At 33.8% G+C, this 14,982-nt stretch overlaps 1 protein-coding gene across 1 annotated transcript in view; it reads left to right on the top strand.

The window, feature by feature from the left end:
• The window catches only part of NCAM2 (neural cell adhesion molecule 2), a 229,607-nt gene that overhangs the window by 145,847 nt on the left and 68,778 nt on the right, over nt 1-14,982 (top strand). Inside the window, exon 11 of the mRNA XM_074232316.1 lies at nt 12,731-12,827. Within this exon, the coding sequence (XP_074088417.1) occupies nt 12,731-12,827 (97 nt within the window). The remainder of the gene's footprint in view (nt 1-12,730; nt 12,828-14,982) is intronic.

Raw genomic sequence — 14,982 nt, 5'->3', positions numbered from 1 at the left:
TGTATGTGTAGCTCTACTCATTAGTGCAATACTTGCTATATAGTAAGAACTTAATATTCTATCAACATTCATCCTCACTTGTAACAACCTTTCATACAGTAAAAAAGAGTTGTCATATTCTCCCAAGTCTTTTCCAGGTGAAACACCCCCAGTTGCTCCACATGATCTAGGCTGCTAGGTGCTATAATGAACAGAGCATTGGACTTGGAGTCAGGAAGATTTAATCTCAAATCCTACCTCAAAAATTTACTATGTGACTTCAGGCAAGTCATTTAACTTCTGTCTGTGTCACTCTCCTGATCTATAAAATAAGGATAATTATAGCCCCCTACTTCTTATGGTTCTCGTGAATATTCAATGATATAATATTATAAGGATCCAACAAGTTAATATTTCTAAAGCTCTCTATATATACCTTAAAGCACTATAATAAAGGCTATTTCTTAGCTATATGTCCTGGATTCCTAGTCCTGGCTTCTCCTTTGAATGGTCAGTTTATCAATATCCTTCCTGAAATATGATACTCAGAACTAAACATAATGCTCTCTAGATAGAATACTAATGAGGATTTTTGTTTGTGTATGTTTGTATTTGTGTGTCTATTTATATGTAAATATACACATATATATGCACATTGTCCCAATGTTCTAGTTTATTGAGATCTATTTGAATTTTGATATCATTATGAAATTATGATATGAGAAGTTTCTTCTCCTTTGATATGCTGTCTCTACCTTACACACATCCCTTCTTTCTGAACTTTTTTTTTAGGTTTTTGCAAGGCAATAGGGTTAAGTGGCTTGCCCAAGGTCACACAGCTAGGTAATTATTAAGTGTCTGAGGCCAGATTTGAACTCAGGTCCTCCTGACTCCAGGGTCAGCGCTCTATCCACTGTACCACCTAGCCACCCCTATCCACTGTACCACCTAGTCACCCCCTTTCTGAACTTCTTAAGAAATTTCCATGATTTCAGTGAATACACATAGTCATACTAATCAATCCCTTCTTTTCCCTTCCTGTGTTAAAACTGAGACTCTAAACAGACAAAAATACCTACATTCCCCATTCTGAAAAACTGTCACTTGATCCATTCATGCTATCATCCCACAACTTTATTTTTTTTGACCAAATTCCTTGAGAAGGTAATCAGTAAGCTCCTTTTCTTTTCCCCTCATACTTTTCTTAATTATTTTGCTGTCTGGTTTCTGACTTCATTCACCTGAAGCTGCTCACTCCAAAGTTATCATTGATCTCTCTTACTTGCCAAATCTAATGTCATTTTCTCAATTCTCATCCTTCTTGACCTCTCTGCAGCTTTTAACACTGTTGACCATCTTCCCTCTGATATTCTTTTCTCTAGGTTTGCATGACACTGTTCTCTCCTGGTTCTGTTCCTACCTTTCTGACCATTCCTCAGTCTCCTTTGCTGAGTTTTATCCAGGCATTCCCATAAAGGCGAGTATATCCTTCAGGTACTCTTCCTTTCACTTCATGATCTCATCAGCTCTTATGGTTTCAATTATCATACTATGCATATAATTTTCCTATCTACTTATCTAGTCCTAATCTTTCTCCTAATCTCCAGACTCACATTTCTAGTCACTATTGAATATCTGAAAGTGAATTTCCTGTAGACATCTTAAACTTAAGAAAAAACTTAAAACATGTCCAAAACTGACCTCATTATTGTTACTCCCCCAAAACTTTTTTCAATTTCTTTAATTACTATTGAGAGCCACTTTATTCTTTCAGTCACTCAGTATCACAACCTTGGTGATATCTTTGACTCTTCACTCTCTCTAACCCCTCCCCATAGCTATTAAATTGCCATTCCTGACATTTCTACCTTCATAACATGTCAAATCTCAAGTTTTATGTCACTACTCCAGTGAGAACCATCTCACAACAGGACCATGCCAGTGGCCTTCTTGCATCACATTTCTTAGTCCAATCCATCCTCCACTCAGCTATCAAATTGATCTTCCTAAAGTATCAGTCTGACTTTTTGCCCCATCAGAGTCCCCATTCAGTAAACTCCAGTAGTTTCCTCCAGGATAAAATCTTCTTTTTGGCATGCAAAGTTCATCATAACCTGCATAGGCCCTACCTTCCCAGTGTTTGCACCTAACTGGACTGTTCTCTAGCCTCTCTACAAATTCTCACAAAGACACTCTATTTCCTGACAGTTTCAATGACTTGTCCACTTTCCCTGAAAAGCTTTCTCTCTTCATCCCCACTTCCTAGTTTCCCTAGCTTCCTTCAAGTCTCTGCTAAAATCCCACATTCTCTAAGAAACCTTTTTCTTGATGATCTTGCTCACATTTGTTGATTATCTCTAATTTTTATCTTCACACATAATTGTTTCCCTGTTGCCTTGTTTCCATGTTGTCACTGAAAATAACTGTGTGTTTTTTTTCCTTTATCCACAATACTTAGCATTGATTGTCCCAATGCTGGTCACCCAGTAGGCACCTAATAGCTGTTTGCTAATTGACTGACTGACAGACTTGGCCCTATAAGAATTAACCTTATCTCTGTACAACTAGGATCTTCTCTTGAATTTTTCCTTGACCATAATATAGAAGTTTTGACAGGCTCTACTGGTCTGTGAAGGTAGACTTCTGGCAATAAGGCCAAGTAAAAGATTGAATATTACTCTAATCACCATTCACACAAAACATATGCAAAAATTAAAAAAAATAATAACTAAAAGATGGGGGTAGGAATTCCTATAAACTAAGACTCATCAGAACAATTGTTTTAAAACTTTCAGGATCATACTATCAGCTCCATACTATATTATCTACATACCTGCCCACAACATATCCTGAGTGTCCACTTCTGCATTATGGACTCTAAGTATCAGTATCTAATGTTAACCAAAAGAAAGTGGATGACTGAGAACAGCAGTGGATAATGAAGTCATCCACCAAAATTTTCACCAATCACCCTAACAAAGAATAATGCCATATGATTTCTATTTTTGTATTCCTGCTTGTCCACTCCCACCCCCCAATCCAGATTTCTTTCTATGGAATGAGGCAGTTCTATTAATTACTGAGATAGGATGAGGTTGGGTTCGTGACTGTGAGTCATATATGCATCCACCCCAAAAGATTTTTATCAACCACCTCAACATCATCATAATCTAGCAGTTTTGCAGTTGTAGCATTTCACTTTGACTTATCTATTAAGCAACTAGTGGAAGATAAGAAGTCATAGCCCCACAGAGGAAAAAATAATTGAGAGACTGTAGAAGAAATAGAGTAAACATGAGAACAATTTAGCAATAGCTACCACCAGCACCTTGGGAAAAAAAATGTGATTGAAAGTGTGAATAAAAGGACTGAAAGATGAGATAGTGAATGAGACACAAAATTTAGAACAGAAAGGAATCCTCTGCAAAGAATAGAACATCATTAAAAATAATAGTAATGATTGGTGCTTTTAACTTCATTTGATCCTCACAATAACCCTGTAAAGTAGGTTTTATAAATTCTGACAGGAAGAATCAGCTGAGATTTAGATGCTATTTGCCCAGAGTTACACAGCTAGTAAGTTTCTGGGGCAGCATTTGAATTCAGGTTCTACTCAGACCACTGTACCACCTAGCCAGCTTAAAAATATCAGAGGAAACAAAACTCAAAAAATATCCAAAACGAAAATAGTACAAAAAACAGCTACAGTAATTATTAAATTGAAGCATATAAGATAGCTTCTATCAAAGAACCGAGTTCAGAGAGATCATCTAAGAATTATTTGGCTCTCAGAAAATTTGGGGGGGGGGGGAAGTAAACTGAATGCCATACGTACAGAAATCATAATAGCCACAGACACCATTGGGCAAAGTAAAAAAAATAAAGATAAATTCACAATTCTTTACTAGAGAGAGAACCAATGTGATAGTCACTCTTCTGAACTCCTAGTTCCAAGAAAATATATTGACAGTTTAGAGAAACAACAAACAAAAGATAGATTAAGCAACAGAGATCAAAGTAACAAAGTAAAAAACCATAACTGTGTTACAATTATGTATCAGTGATTGGATTATGAAGAAAAGATTATACTATGATGTTCCAAAAAATAAAAAAGAAATTGCTTGTTCATGAAAATAATTGATCTTATAAGAAAAGCTGGGAGTTGGGGAATGAACTTTTAACAGAACATTCTTTTTGAAAAAATTAGGAGCCACGAAGAGTTTTGATAGGTAAGTGCAGAAGGCAAAAATACATTTAAGAATATGATCAGGTCCTTAATTTCTGAAAGGAGTGAAAATATTATTGTTCCTTCAGAGTCTCCCACTTTTAAGTATTACTTAGGGAACAAAGAAATATAAGAAAGAAGCAGTTTTATTATTTATTACAATTAATAAAATATGGGAAAAGATTATTCAAATCTATTGATGGTGGGGAGAGCAAGTATAGCAAAAGCTTCTTTTCTATATAAGCTGAGAAATAGGTTTTTAAAAATTAATATAGTAATAGAGAAAATTGTATTCAAATAATATATTGTATAAGCAGATGCTGAATGCTGATTTCGTTCTTTGTTCTATCTTTTTTTTCCTTTTAAAAAGGGGGGAGAAGAGGGAAGAAATATTCTAACAGAATTTGAAAGATGATGTTTCAGGCATTCTACCATGGCTAAATCTTTCCATTGTCCCCCTATCCTTATGTTTCAACCTCCTTAAGTCTTCTCTGCTATTGTTTAAAATGCGACATGATAAAGACTTATCATTTTAAGCATTTGTTGACCTGTCCATACTATTGATAAATTAATTAATACTATGATGTATGTGTTTATACATATATTAATTACATGCATATAATAATACGTGTGTATATACATACCCTACAGTTTTAATGGTGGAAAAATCTTCTGACTCTCTCCTGAATGAGCAAACTACTTGTATTGCAAACTGTTTTTCCTTTGCTTTAAAGAGTTTTCTTGGACAGTGAGGAATTATAGAATCAGGGTAGAAGAGATCTTAGAGATCATTGAGTTCAACCCCTTTATTTTAAGATGAGTAAACTGGGACTCAGAGACATTGTTTTACTCAGATCATACAGCTATTAGTTGTCAGAATCAAGTCTTAAATCCAGACTTTTATGACTACCTCTTCTTACTGCTTCTTACTCTTCCCTTTCTCCCATCTTCTTTGTGTGTATATATCCTTATGTTTTCCAATTCATGATTTTAAAATATACACAAACAATAAAAATGAATTCTTGGCTTTGATCATACAAATATAATAATATCATATATGTATCATGAAGAAATTGAGAATAATTATCTAAGGAAAGGTTAGAGCTACAGACATATATTTGATTAAAACAAGTTTATTGCTCCACCTTCTTCATGTACCAAAAGGAGTCAATTGATAAAAGAGCCAATCTCCAAAAGTGTTATTTAGTGATCTTGACTTCATTGTGAAGTAACATGTTCCTAGGCCATGTTTCACTCTCAACAAATGAAAAATTCTTCAGAAATAACTTAGAATTAGGTAAGTCTACTGCATTAAATGATAGATGTTGTGAATATATCATTATTTGACATTTTAGACAGGCTGTTACTCTTTCAGTATGTTAATTGAGAAATAGTACTAGCTCCTACTTTAATATATGTAAAATTCTTCAGATTGGGTAGTTATGTATCTATGTATCTCTTGTGTGTTTTAATGAAAACATAAAAAATAGAAGTGGCAGCACCCATTAGGAAGTTATTCCAGTAGTTCAGTGAATGAAAATTAATAGCTTCTTTGTTCATAAATATTGGAATAGAAAGGAGAGATAGCTTAGAAGAGTGTTGAAGCAGTAAAATTGACAGTACTTGATAAGTTGAATGTTAGAAGTGAGGGAGAGATAAGAATCAAAAATGGCCTTGAGTTTTCAAACATAGAAATGAATATACTTGGACAAAAATGTGACAAGTCCCCATTGTCAAGAAGTTTACAAATTCAAAAATATAATTAGTTTTGTTATGACCCTGTTGATTTTTGAAATGCCAGTGATATATCAAGATGGAAATGACTTACAGGTAATTAGAGAAGAATGCCTGGAGCTCAGAAGAAATGTTGGAGCAAGATAGAGCAATTCTTTTAATAATTATGTTGTTCTACCCTCTTGATGTTCCAAATTTCATCTAAATTTTGCCAACTATGATTGCTGTTTCATGTCAGGTTTGCCTACATTTTGCTCAATTGAATCTAAAACAAGAAGGAAGATTTTATATGGATATATCCCTAGCATTAGATAAATTACATAGGGTTTCTTTTATAAATTATTAAATATTGTTAATAAAATTCTTGAAGAACATATGTATTTTAAAATTTTTCTACAAGATTGATATTCACTAACATTGGCCTTATAAACATATTTCAGAACTATTAAATTGTTATCAGTCTTTCCATTTATATCTCTATCTAGCTAATGTTCTAAACTACATGATTCCTGACTAAAAATGTATAAATCTATGTAATATAAACTATGTTCTAAAGATGTACCATGATAACTGATAGTCATACAATAAATCAGTTTCAGGTGTTATATATCTATGTATCTATTTTGCATTTTAATGAAAAATGAAAATAGAGGTGGCAGCACCTCTATAAAGTGACCTTTTTGGTATATTTGTAAAGCATTCATTTATTTTTTGATACTTGTGCTTCCAAAAAATTAAACATGCAAGTGATCTTAAATGGAAGCTGCCAATTCAAATAATTAATATTGGTGTTCTTCTCATTTGCCTTATCTCAGTGACTGTTTTAAACCTAAAATATTTTCTAAACAAGATAATAATAATCATGAAATTTATTCAATAGAAGACAAAAGTTAGAATAATCAAAATACCACATTCCACTTGAATGTCGCTCTTTCACCAATGTTTGCAGTATCCATGAGGAAAAATAAACTATTCATAGTTTCTAGCAAAAAAGGCACAAGAAGGAAAACTACCTTTCTATAAAATACAACAATCTTTATATAATCCTTTTATAATTCAGTTAGTTGATTCATAATTTCTCAATCACATACTTTAAAACTCAAAACAGTCACCTGCAAATGAGTTGATGGACCACAATGTTCTACATTCATCATTACCTCAGTCATTACTTTGCTCTCGGATCAGCTGAATAATAGTTCTCTATTTGGTCTTCAGAACAGTCTATGTCTTTTCTCAACATTTTCACCAGGAGACTGTTTCTAAGGTGATTTTATCAGTTTTGCTTATATAAATAAATGTTCCTTTTCTTAGCAATCAAACTGTTCACATATTGAAAAGGACAGAACCTTACATTAGAAATAACTTCTGCCACCTTCAAGGATTTAGAAGTATTAATGACTGATTAATTATTTAGATAATAGATAACTAGGTGGCCCAGTTGATAAGGATGCTAGACTTGAAGTCAGGAAGACCTGAGGTCAAATCTTGCCTCAAATACTGACTAAAATCTTTGATTCTAGACAGGTCATTGAACCTTTCTAAGCTTTAGCTTTCTTATCTATAATTGGGAATAATAATCATAACTAACACATAGTTTCTGAAAATATATAAAGATTTCAAATAAGATTTCTAAGTACTTTTCTAACTCAGAGTGCAATGTAAGGCTAACTAATCTTTTTGTTAATGTGTTACAGCATTTTCTTTTAAAAAATGGTTTCTGTTAGAATTCTGTCAGATGCCTTTAGAACTTTGAGAATTATTTTTATTTAATTTATTATTTAATAATTTATTTAATTTTTAACACTTTCCTAGTTTGTCATTTTTAGAATTAAATACATAAAAACCAACATATATGAAGTATTTTTGTGTCTTTATAACAACTTTTAGTCATTTGAAGCCTATGATTTCATGATTTACTAATAACTGACTCAAATATGATTAACATAGGTGTCTTTTTTCTTTTCAAAATTAACATATGTGTATTTAAACTCATGCACACTAGAGGCAACTTAATATGCTGTGGATAGAGCACTGACCCTGGAGTCAGGAAGAACTGAGTTCAAATCAAACTTCAGACACTGTGTGATATTGGGCAAGACATTTAACCTTTGCTTGCCTTCATTTCTTCAAATGTAAAATGGATATAATAATAGTACCTATCTCACAGAGTTGTTATGAGAATCAAGTGAGCTAACACTTTTAAAAAGTGCTTCTCCATTTCCTTACATCAACCCCATGTTCTTTTCGGCTAGAAAGCATAGAACTTTCTTAGCTAAGGAAATGACCATTAGCTCATGACAAAACCTCTTCCTTTTGACTCTTAAAGTCTCAACTCCAGGGTTATTTGTCATCTCCCCATAAAAAGTGAGAAGTTTTACCTATCTAGACTTGCAACCTAAATGAGCTGCAGACAATAATAGTAAAACCAATTTTCCCCCCAGCGGGTTCACACACTACCTTGCTGAGGAACTGAGTCATATAATTGTACAGCTCTGGTTCAGATGGTAGCTGCTACTATCACTGAAACTGAGAGACAGCTTTTATTTACCCTGTTTTTCTGTAAAATGTCATCTGTAAATTTCTAGTTTCTTATATGGCCTCATTCCAAAAATGTAATTTCTTTCTGTGGCTCATTGCCTCCACCTGCAGTTAGTCCAGGAAATTTCCTAATATTTTTAAGAATATAATCTATATCTAATCACTTATTATCTAATTATTATTAACAGTTATTGTCTCATTTGATTCTCACAATAACCCTGGGAGGTGGGCATTAAAAGTGCTAAGGTATGGGACAGTTATGACAGGTATGGGACTGTTATTCATTCCCTTCTGACTTCTCCACCAGACTGACCCCATTATCATCCCCACTATATCTTATATCTTCATTATTTTCCTTTCTACTGTGTCCTTCTGTTTTCTATACCCATAACTGTTCCATATTTTAAAATTTTTCATTTGATCTTACCATCCCTCCTAGCAATCATTCTATATCTCTCCTTCCTTTTTCTGGTTAAACTATTTGAAGAAGTCATCCACACTAGATGCCTCCATTTTCTTTCCTCTAACTTACTTCTAACATCTCTGTAATTTGGCTTCAGTTTCCATCTTTTTTAATAGGAAGGGATGGAAATATTAATAGGAAGATATATGGAAGAATTCTGGGAGATAGTATGAAAGATCTTGTGGAGTAGGTGGAATTTGAACTGAGTTTTGAAGAATGTCAGGGAATATAAGAAGTAGAGGTGAGGGAGGTGAAGGAGGTGAAGGAGGTGAGAGAGGTAAGGGAGGTGAGGAAGATGGGTCCTCCATTTCAGGCATGGGAGACAAAAAAGGGTAAAGGAATAGATTGGGGATATAATGTCCTGTTTGAAAAACTGCAAAGAAGCCAGTGATGATAGAGTGTGGAATATGTAGGGGGAATAAAACATTAGAAGTCAGGAAACATAATAAGGGGTCAGGTTATGAAGGGTTTTAGAGTATCCAAAAAATGTGTGTATAAATATATATATATATATATATATATATATATATGTTTGATATATGTATTATAAGTGTATACATATATATATATATATATATATACAGATAAATAAAAATAAATGCACATACATGGAGTTTGTATTAGATCATGGGGTAAGAAAGAACAACTGTCCATTGAGTAGGGTTTTGTGTGTGTGATTAAATCTATGCTATAGAAAAATAAACCTGGCAACTTTCTGGAGAATGGATTGGAATGGAGGAAAATTTGATGCAGGTAAAATGGCTAGAGGAACACTGTAATAGTCCAGGTGAAAGGTGAATGATGTCTGAAGTAGGGTTATGGTTGTTTGAATGGAGAGGAGGCATATATTAAAGATATTATAAAGGTTCAAATTACAAGATTTGGCATCAGAATATATGCATGGAGTGAGAACAAGGAGTCAAGAATGACTCCAAAATTGTGTGGCTGGGAGTAGATGGGAGGATGATGGTGTCCTCAATAGTAAAGGAAAGATGGAGAAAGATGATTACTTTTGTTTTGGATATGTTAAATTTGAAAATGCCAAGAAGCAATTCAATTTCAGATGTGCAAAAAGTAGTTGGGATTGTAATAGAAGTAGAGGTGAGGGAGGTGAAGGAGGTGAAGGAGGTGAGGGAGGTGAGGGAGGTGAGGAAGATGGGTCTTCCATTTCAGGCATGGGAGACAAAAAGGGTAAAGGAATAGATTTGCACAGACTTGAATGCATGATCGATCTGGATCTGTCCCCAACAATTACACACTGTCTTAAGTCTTTAAATGAGAATTTAATGATAATATACTTATAACCCAAGATAAAATATTTTAACCCTATATCATGAGTTACATATACGCAATTATATATATATATGTATATATATATATATATACATATATATATATATGAGAGAGAGAGAAAACATCAAAAGATAAGAGATTAAGAAAAGAAGAGATGCCCAATCTGAGGAGGCTTCTACAATCCTGTAAATCTAGTTGGGAAAATTCTGTGATGTCACAACACACCCTTCAGGATCTTGGTTGGGAAAGTCCCTTCAGCAGTGTTCTCTCCAAAGGGGGCGACTTCCAGAGTCCCTTTCCTTTATAGTGCTTACACAAAAGTGGCACAGATCCAAAGGTTTACAAGCCTGTATTCAATAACCCATGAGTTTTGGCCAAAACACCTTCAGATCCTGAGTACAATCACTTTCTCCAGATGTCTTGTGGTAATCACCCAGGTGTAAACTCCAAAATATGCTTACTAGAAATGTTCCCCAGAACTCCCTGCCCCAGAACATGATCAATATGCTTCAGGTTCAGTGTGATCAGGAAGCTTATTCTCCTTGGACCATGACAGCTGATAGGGAAGATCTCACGTTAACCCCTTCACCTTTCAGTGATACTATATATACTTACATAGAGATGATAAATGACCCCCAGTAGGTGATGAGATTACCAAAAGACACAGTACATAGAGAAAGAGGGGCAAGACAGAGCTTAATGGGATATTTTTAATTAATGAAAGTAACAGATGAAGGAACAGAAAAAGAGATGGAAAAGTGATAAAATAGATTGGTGGCAAATAGGAAAGTAAAAACCTTGAGAGATGAGAGTATAAAGTAGAAGAGGTTGATGAGCATTATTAAAGCTGAAGAGAGGTCAAGAATAATGAGGACCAAAAAAAGGGTTATAGATTTGGCAATTCATTATAGATCTGGAACACTGTTTGCTTTGAAGATAGCAAATTCCATCTATAGGGATATACATATAAGATAAAGAGATCTCTGTTAATATATATATAATATATACAATCATAAAAATAATCTTATGTGTGTATTGTGTATAAATGTACATTTGTGAATATGGTTACCCACATATACATATATATATATATATATATATATATATACACACACACACACACACACATATATATATACAGACAGAGAGAGAGAGAGAGAGAGAGATTTGTATTTATCTAGCTGTTTACATGTTATGTTCCCATTAGAATGTAATCTTGAAGGGAGAGACAGTTTTGTCTGCATTTCACTTTCTTTGCATCCTCAGCCCTTATCTGATGCCTGACTTACAGTAAACATTTAATAAAATGCTTGCTTTTGTTGTTTAATAGTGCATCCACTCCTTCCAGAAGGGACTTGAAATCTGGAATTGCCATCAGAATAAGACCCTGACATACTAGTGAATATTACCTTTTCCACAGAAATACACATAGTTCCTAACAAATACATAGGACTTCCTTATGGTTTAGAATGCTGGAAGCTAAACAACAATTCCATTTCCCAGCACATCCTTACTGTTTAAATTCATGTACTGGATTTTCTCTCCAAGTAACTTCTTTTGCTGTAATTAAAATTTTGAAAACATCTAAGCTTGACTTAACATGTCTGCTTTTTCCATGTGCTTCTGTAGGAAATGACTCAGTTAAGTAAATGCTATCATTTTTTAAGTGAAGAAATCCAGTCATATTTCTGTTATCTAATTTGTATTCATAAAATAGAAAAACAGAGATGGCCAGCAACCTGAAGTCCAGAAGCTCTCCTTTCAGAACTTCTGGGCAAATGCTTGCACTCATTTTTCTGCTACAAATTATCATTAACTGCTCCCTGAGGGAAGAAACTGCTTAAGAGTAGATTGTCTTCTCCTTTCCTAGCTAAAAATGACCATGCATAGCAGTGCAAAACTGGAGTTTGTCCCCTCAAGAGAAAAAAGCAATGAGAGAGACAAAGGAAGGAGAGGAAGGAAGAGAATTAAAAATGAGAGTTGGTTTTTTTTAGTCAATGTAAAATGGATTTTACATTTTGTCATATTTCTTTGAAACTGGACATGCAGGAGCAACTAGGTGGTGCAGAGGATAGAGCACTAGCCCTGGAGTTGGGAAGGCCTGAGTTCAAATTCAGCCTCATATATTTATTAATTACCAGCTTTGGGACCCCATTGCCTTGGAAGAACACCCCCCCAAAAAAACAAAGAAAAAATGGACATGAGGCAACCTCTCCATCCTCCTAAAACCCAAATACTCACATTTGTGGAAGGTTCTTGAAATGTTTCCAAGTAAAGTTGCCTTCCCAGGAATCTTATTACATTGATCTTAGAAAAATTATATTCTGCAATTATTTATTCCTATAAAAGTCTATGAATGAATACAGAGAAGCATAGCTGGGCTGACTTTAAAACATTGCTTATCCTGCATTTGACATAAAGCTTTAAAAACCTCTCTCTCTCTCTCTCTCTCTCTCTCTCTCTCTCTCTCTCTCTCTCTCTCTTTCTCTCACATTAAGATTGCACCTACATCTGATAGTGACTTTGGACGGTATAATTGCACTGCCACTAATCGAATTGGAACAAGATTTCAAGAATATATTCTTGCTCTGGCTGGTAAGTACAATATTTTATGCTAATTTTATATAATACTATATATATTTACAAGAAAGTAATATTAAAGCTGAATTTTATCTATTTGTAATAATGTAATTATTATCACTTTTAATAACTTTATCTAACATATTAATCCCCATTAATAAAAAATCACTTAAATTGTTTACTATTTTTTCTAAGATAAAATAAAATATTTCAGTCTGCCATTTAAGGTGTTCCAAAATCTGACTATTTTGCAGTCAGTTTTAATTAATATTATTTCACACATACTACATTTCATCCATACTGTACTATTCTCAAACTTGACATAAACTTATCTTCTGCCTAGAATGCACTCCCTCCTTATCTCCTACTCTCAAAATACTTATAAGGATTAATAGATTGTGTCACCTTTTCCTTATTCCCACTCTGTTGTAGGTTCTATATGAATACTTTCCTCTCTCTCTCTCTCTCTTTCTCTATCTATCTATCTATCTATCTATCTATCTATCTATCTCAAATAATCTTACTTGTTTTTCTGTATATACATCATTTCTACCTACTAATAGAATGTAAGCTCTTTGAAAGGAGGAACTGGGGCTTTAGGGATTTGGGGGGTTGTTTTTATATGGCATGTATATGTAATGGAATTGTCCAAAGTATTGACATTAAATAACAGAACTTCTAATCCAGTGTTCTTCCTTTCATTTCCTCCAATCTGATCTTTAAATTCTGGGTTTTATATTTATCCTTATTAATTTTTTTCTGTAATTTTCCTTACTCAGTAATCATTATGCATCCATCCTCCACTCTTACTTGTCCCATACAAATGTTCTACAATACTGTGTTCTTTAGGTTTTTTTAAATTTCTTTCTGTTCTTCCACATTTTCCTCCCTCCTAAAATTTAACACTATCATTATTCATTTCCTAATATCTCTCACTGAGCCTCCATTCCCTTTAACCCTGGTAGCTCATACCACACACTTTTTCATTTCCTGTTCCCAAGCTACCATATGGAACTATAAGAAATCATGTAATTGACTACTTGACTTCACTAGAGTTTTATGATATCTTATCAATTAAGTAGAAATATAGTAAATACTTTTTTAAAAAATTTTATTATTTTGGGTTTTAAAAAACAGCTTTAGTTTCCCTCAGTATACCTCCTCTTCACCCCTCTCAGAGAGTCTACCATATAGCAAATATTTTAATACCAAAAAAGGGAGAAAATGATCATAACTGATCAATACCTCAAAAAAGTCTGATAATATATAATTTGTACAACAATTTGTAGACCTCCCATTTTTGCAAAAGGGTAGGATGGGATCTTCTGATACATCTGTGCTTTTGAAATAATGCTTCTTTATAATTTTGAAATATTCACTTTTAATATTTTTGTTTCTATTTGTCCTTTCTGTTAACATTATTGAAGTCATTGTGTGTATATTTTATTGGTTCTGCTTACTTTAAACAGCATTGGATCAGGTAGGTCCTTCTTTGCTTTTTTGTATTTAACATTCATCATCTCTTACAGCACAGTCATATGCCATTTTATATATATATATATATATATATATATATATATATATATGTATATATATATATATAGCACAATTTAGCCATTTTATTCATTCCTTGAAGCCTCTAATATATTCTTCCTAACTGCTATGACAAATAAATTTCCTCAGACCTTCCATCTCTTTTTTTAACCTTTTCTATAGCAAATTACACTCTTTTGCTCTTTACTGAGAAATTTGAGACACTCTATGAAATCTTTCCACTTCCCTCATCCTCTTCTCTAACGCTCTCAGTGTCTTGAACTTGTCCTTTCTCCCCAGTCCCAGAGAAAAGAGGATTCTTTTTTCTTGTTAAAACTTATATCTAGGGGTGGCTAGGTGGTGCAGTGGATAAAGTACCAGCCTTGGAGTCAGGAGTACCTGGGTTCAAATCCAGTCTCAGACACTTAATAATTACCTAGCTATGTGGCCTTGGGCAAGCCACTTAACCCCATTTGCCTTGCAAAAAAAACTAAAAACAAAACAAAAAAAAACATATCTTTTCTGGTACTCCTGATCCCATTACCTGCTGTCTCCTTCATGACCTTCTTTCCCTGAATTTTGGGCATGTTGGCATCTTTCTTCCTCCAACTCCAACTATGTCATGGATTCCTTAAAC

Source organism: Macrotis lagotis, chromosome 1 (assembly GCF_037893015.1).
Source record: "Macrotis lagotis isolate mMagLag1 chromosome 1, bilby.v1.9.chrom.fasta, whole genome shotgun sequence".
NCBI classification, from domain to species: domain Eukaryota; kingdom Metazoa; phylum Chordata; class Mammalia; order Peramelemorphia; family Peramelidae; genus Macrotis; species Macrotis lagotis.
The sequence above is the reverse complement of the archived record's forward strand: the minus strand, read 5'-3'. Positions and strand labels throughout refer to the sequence as shown.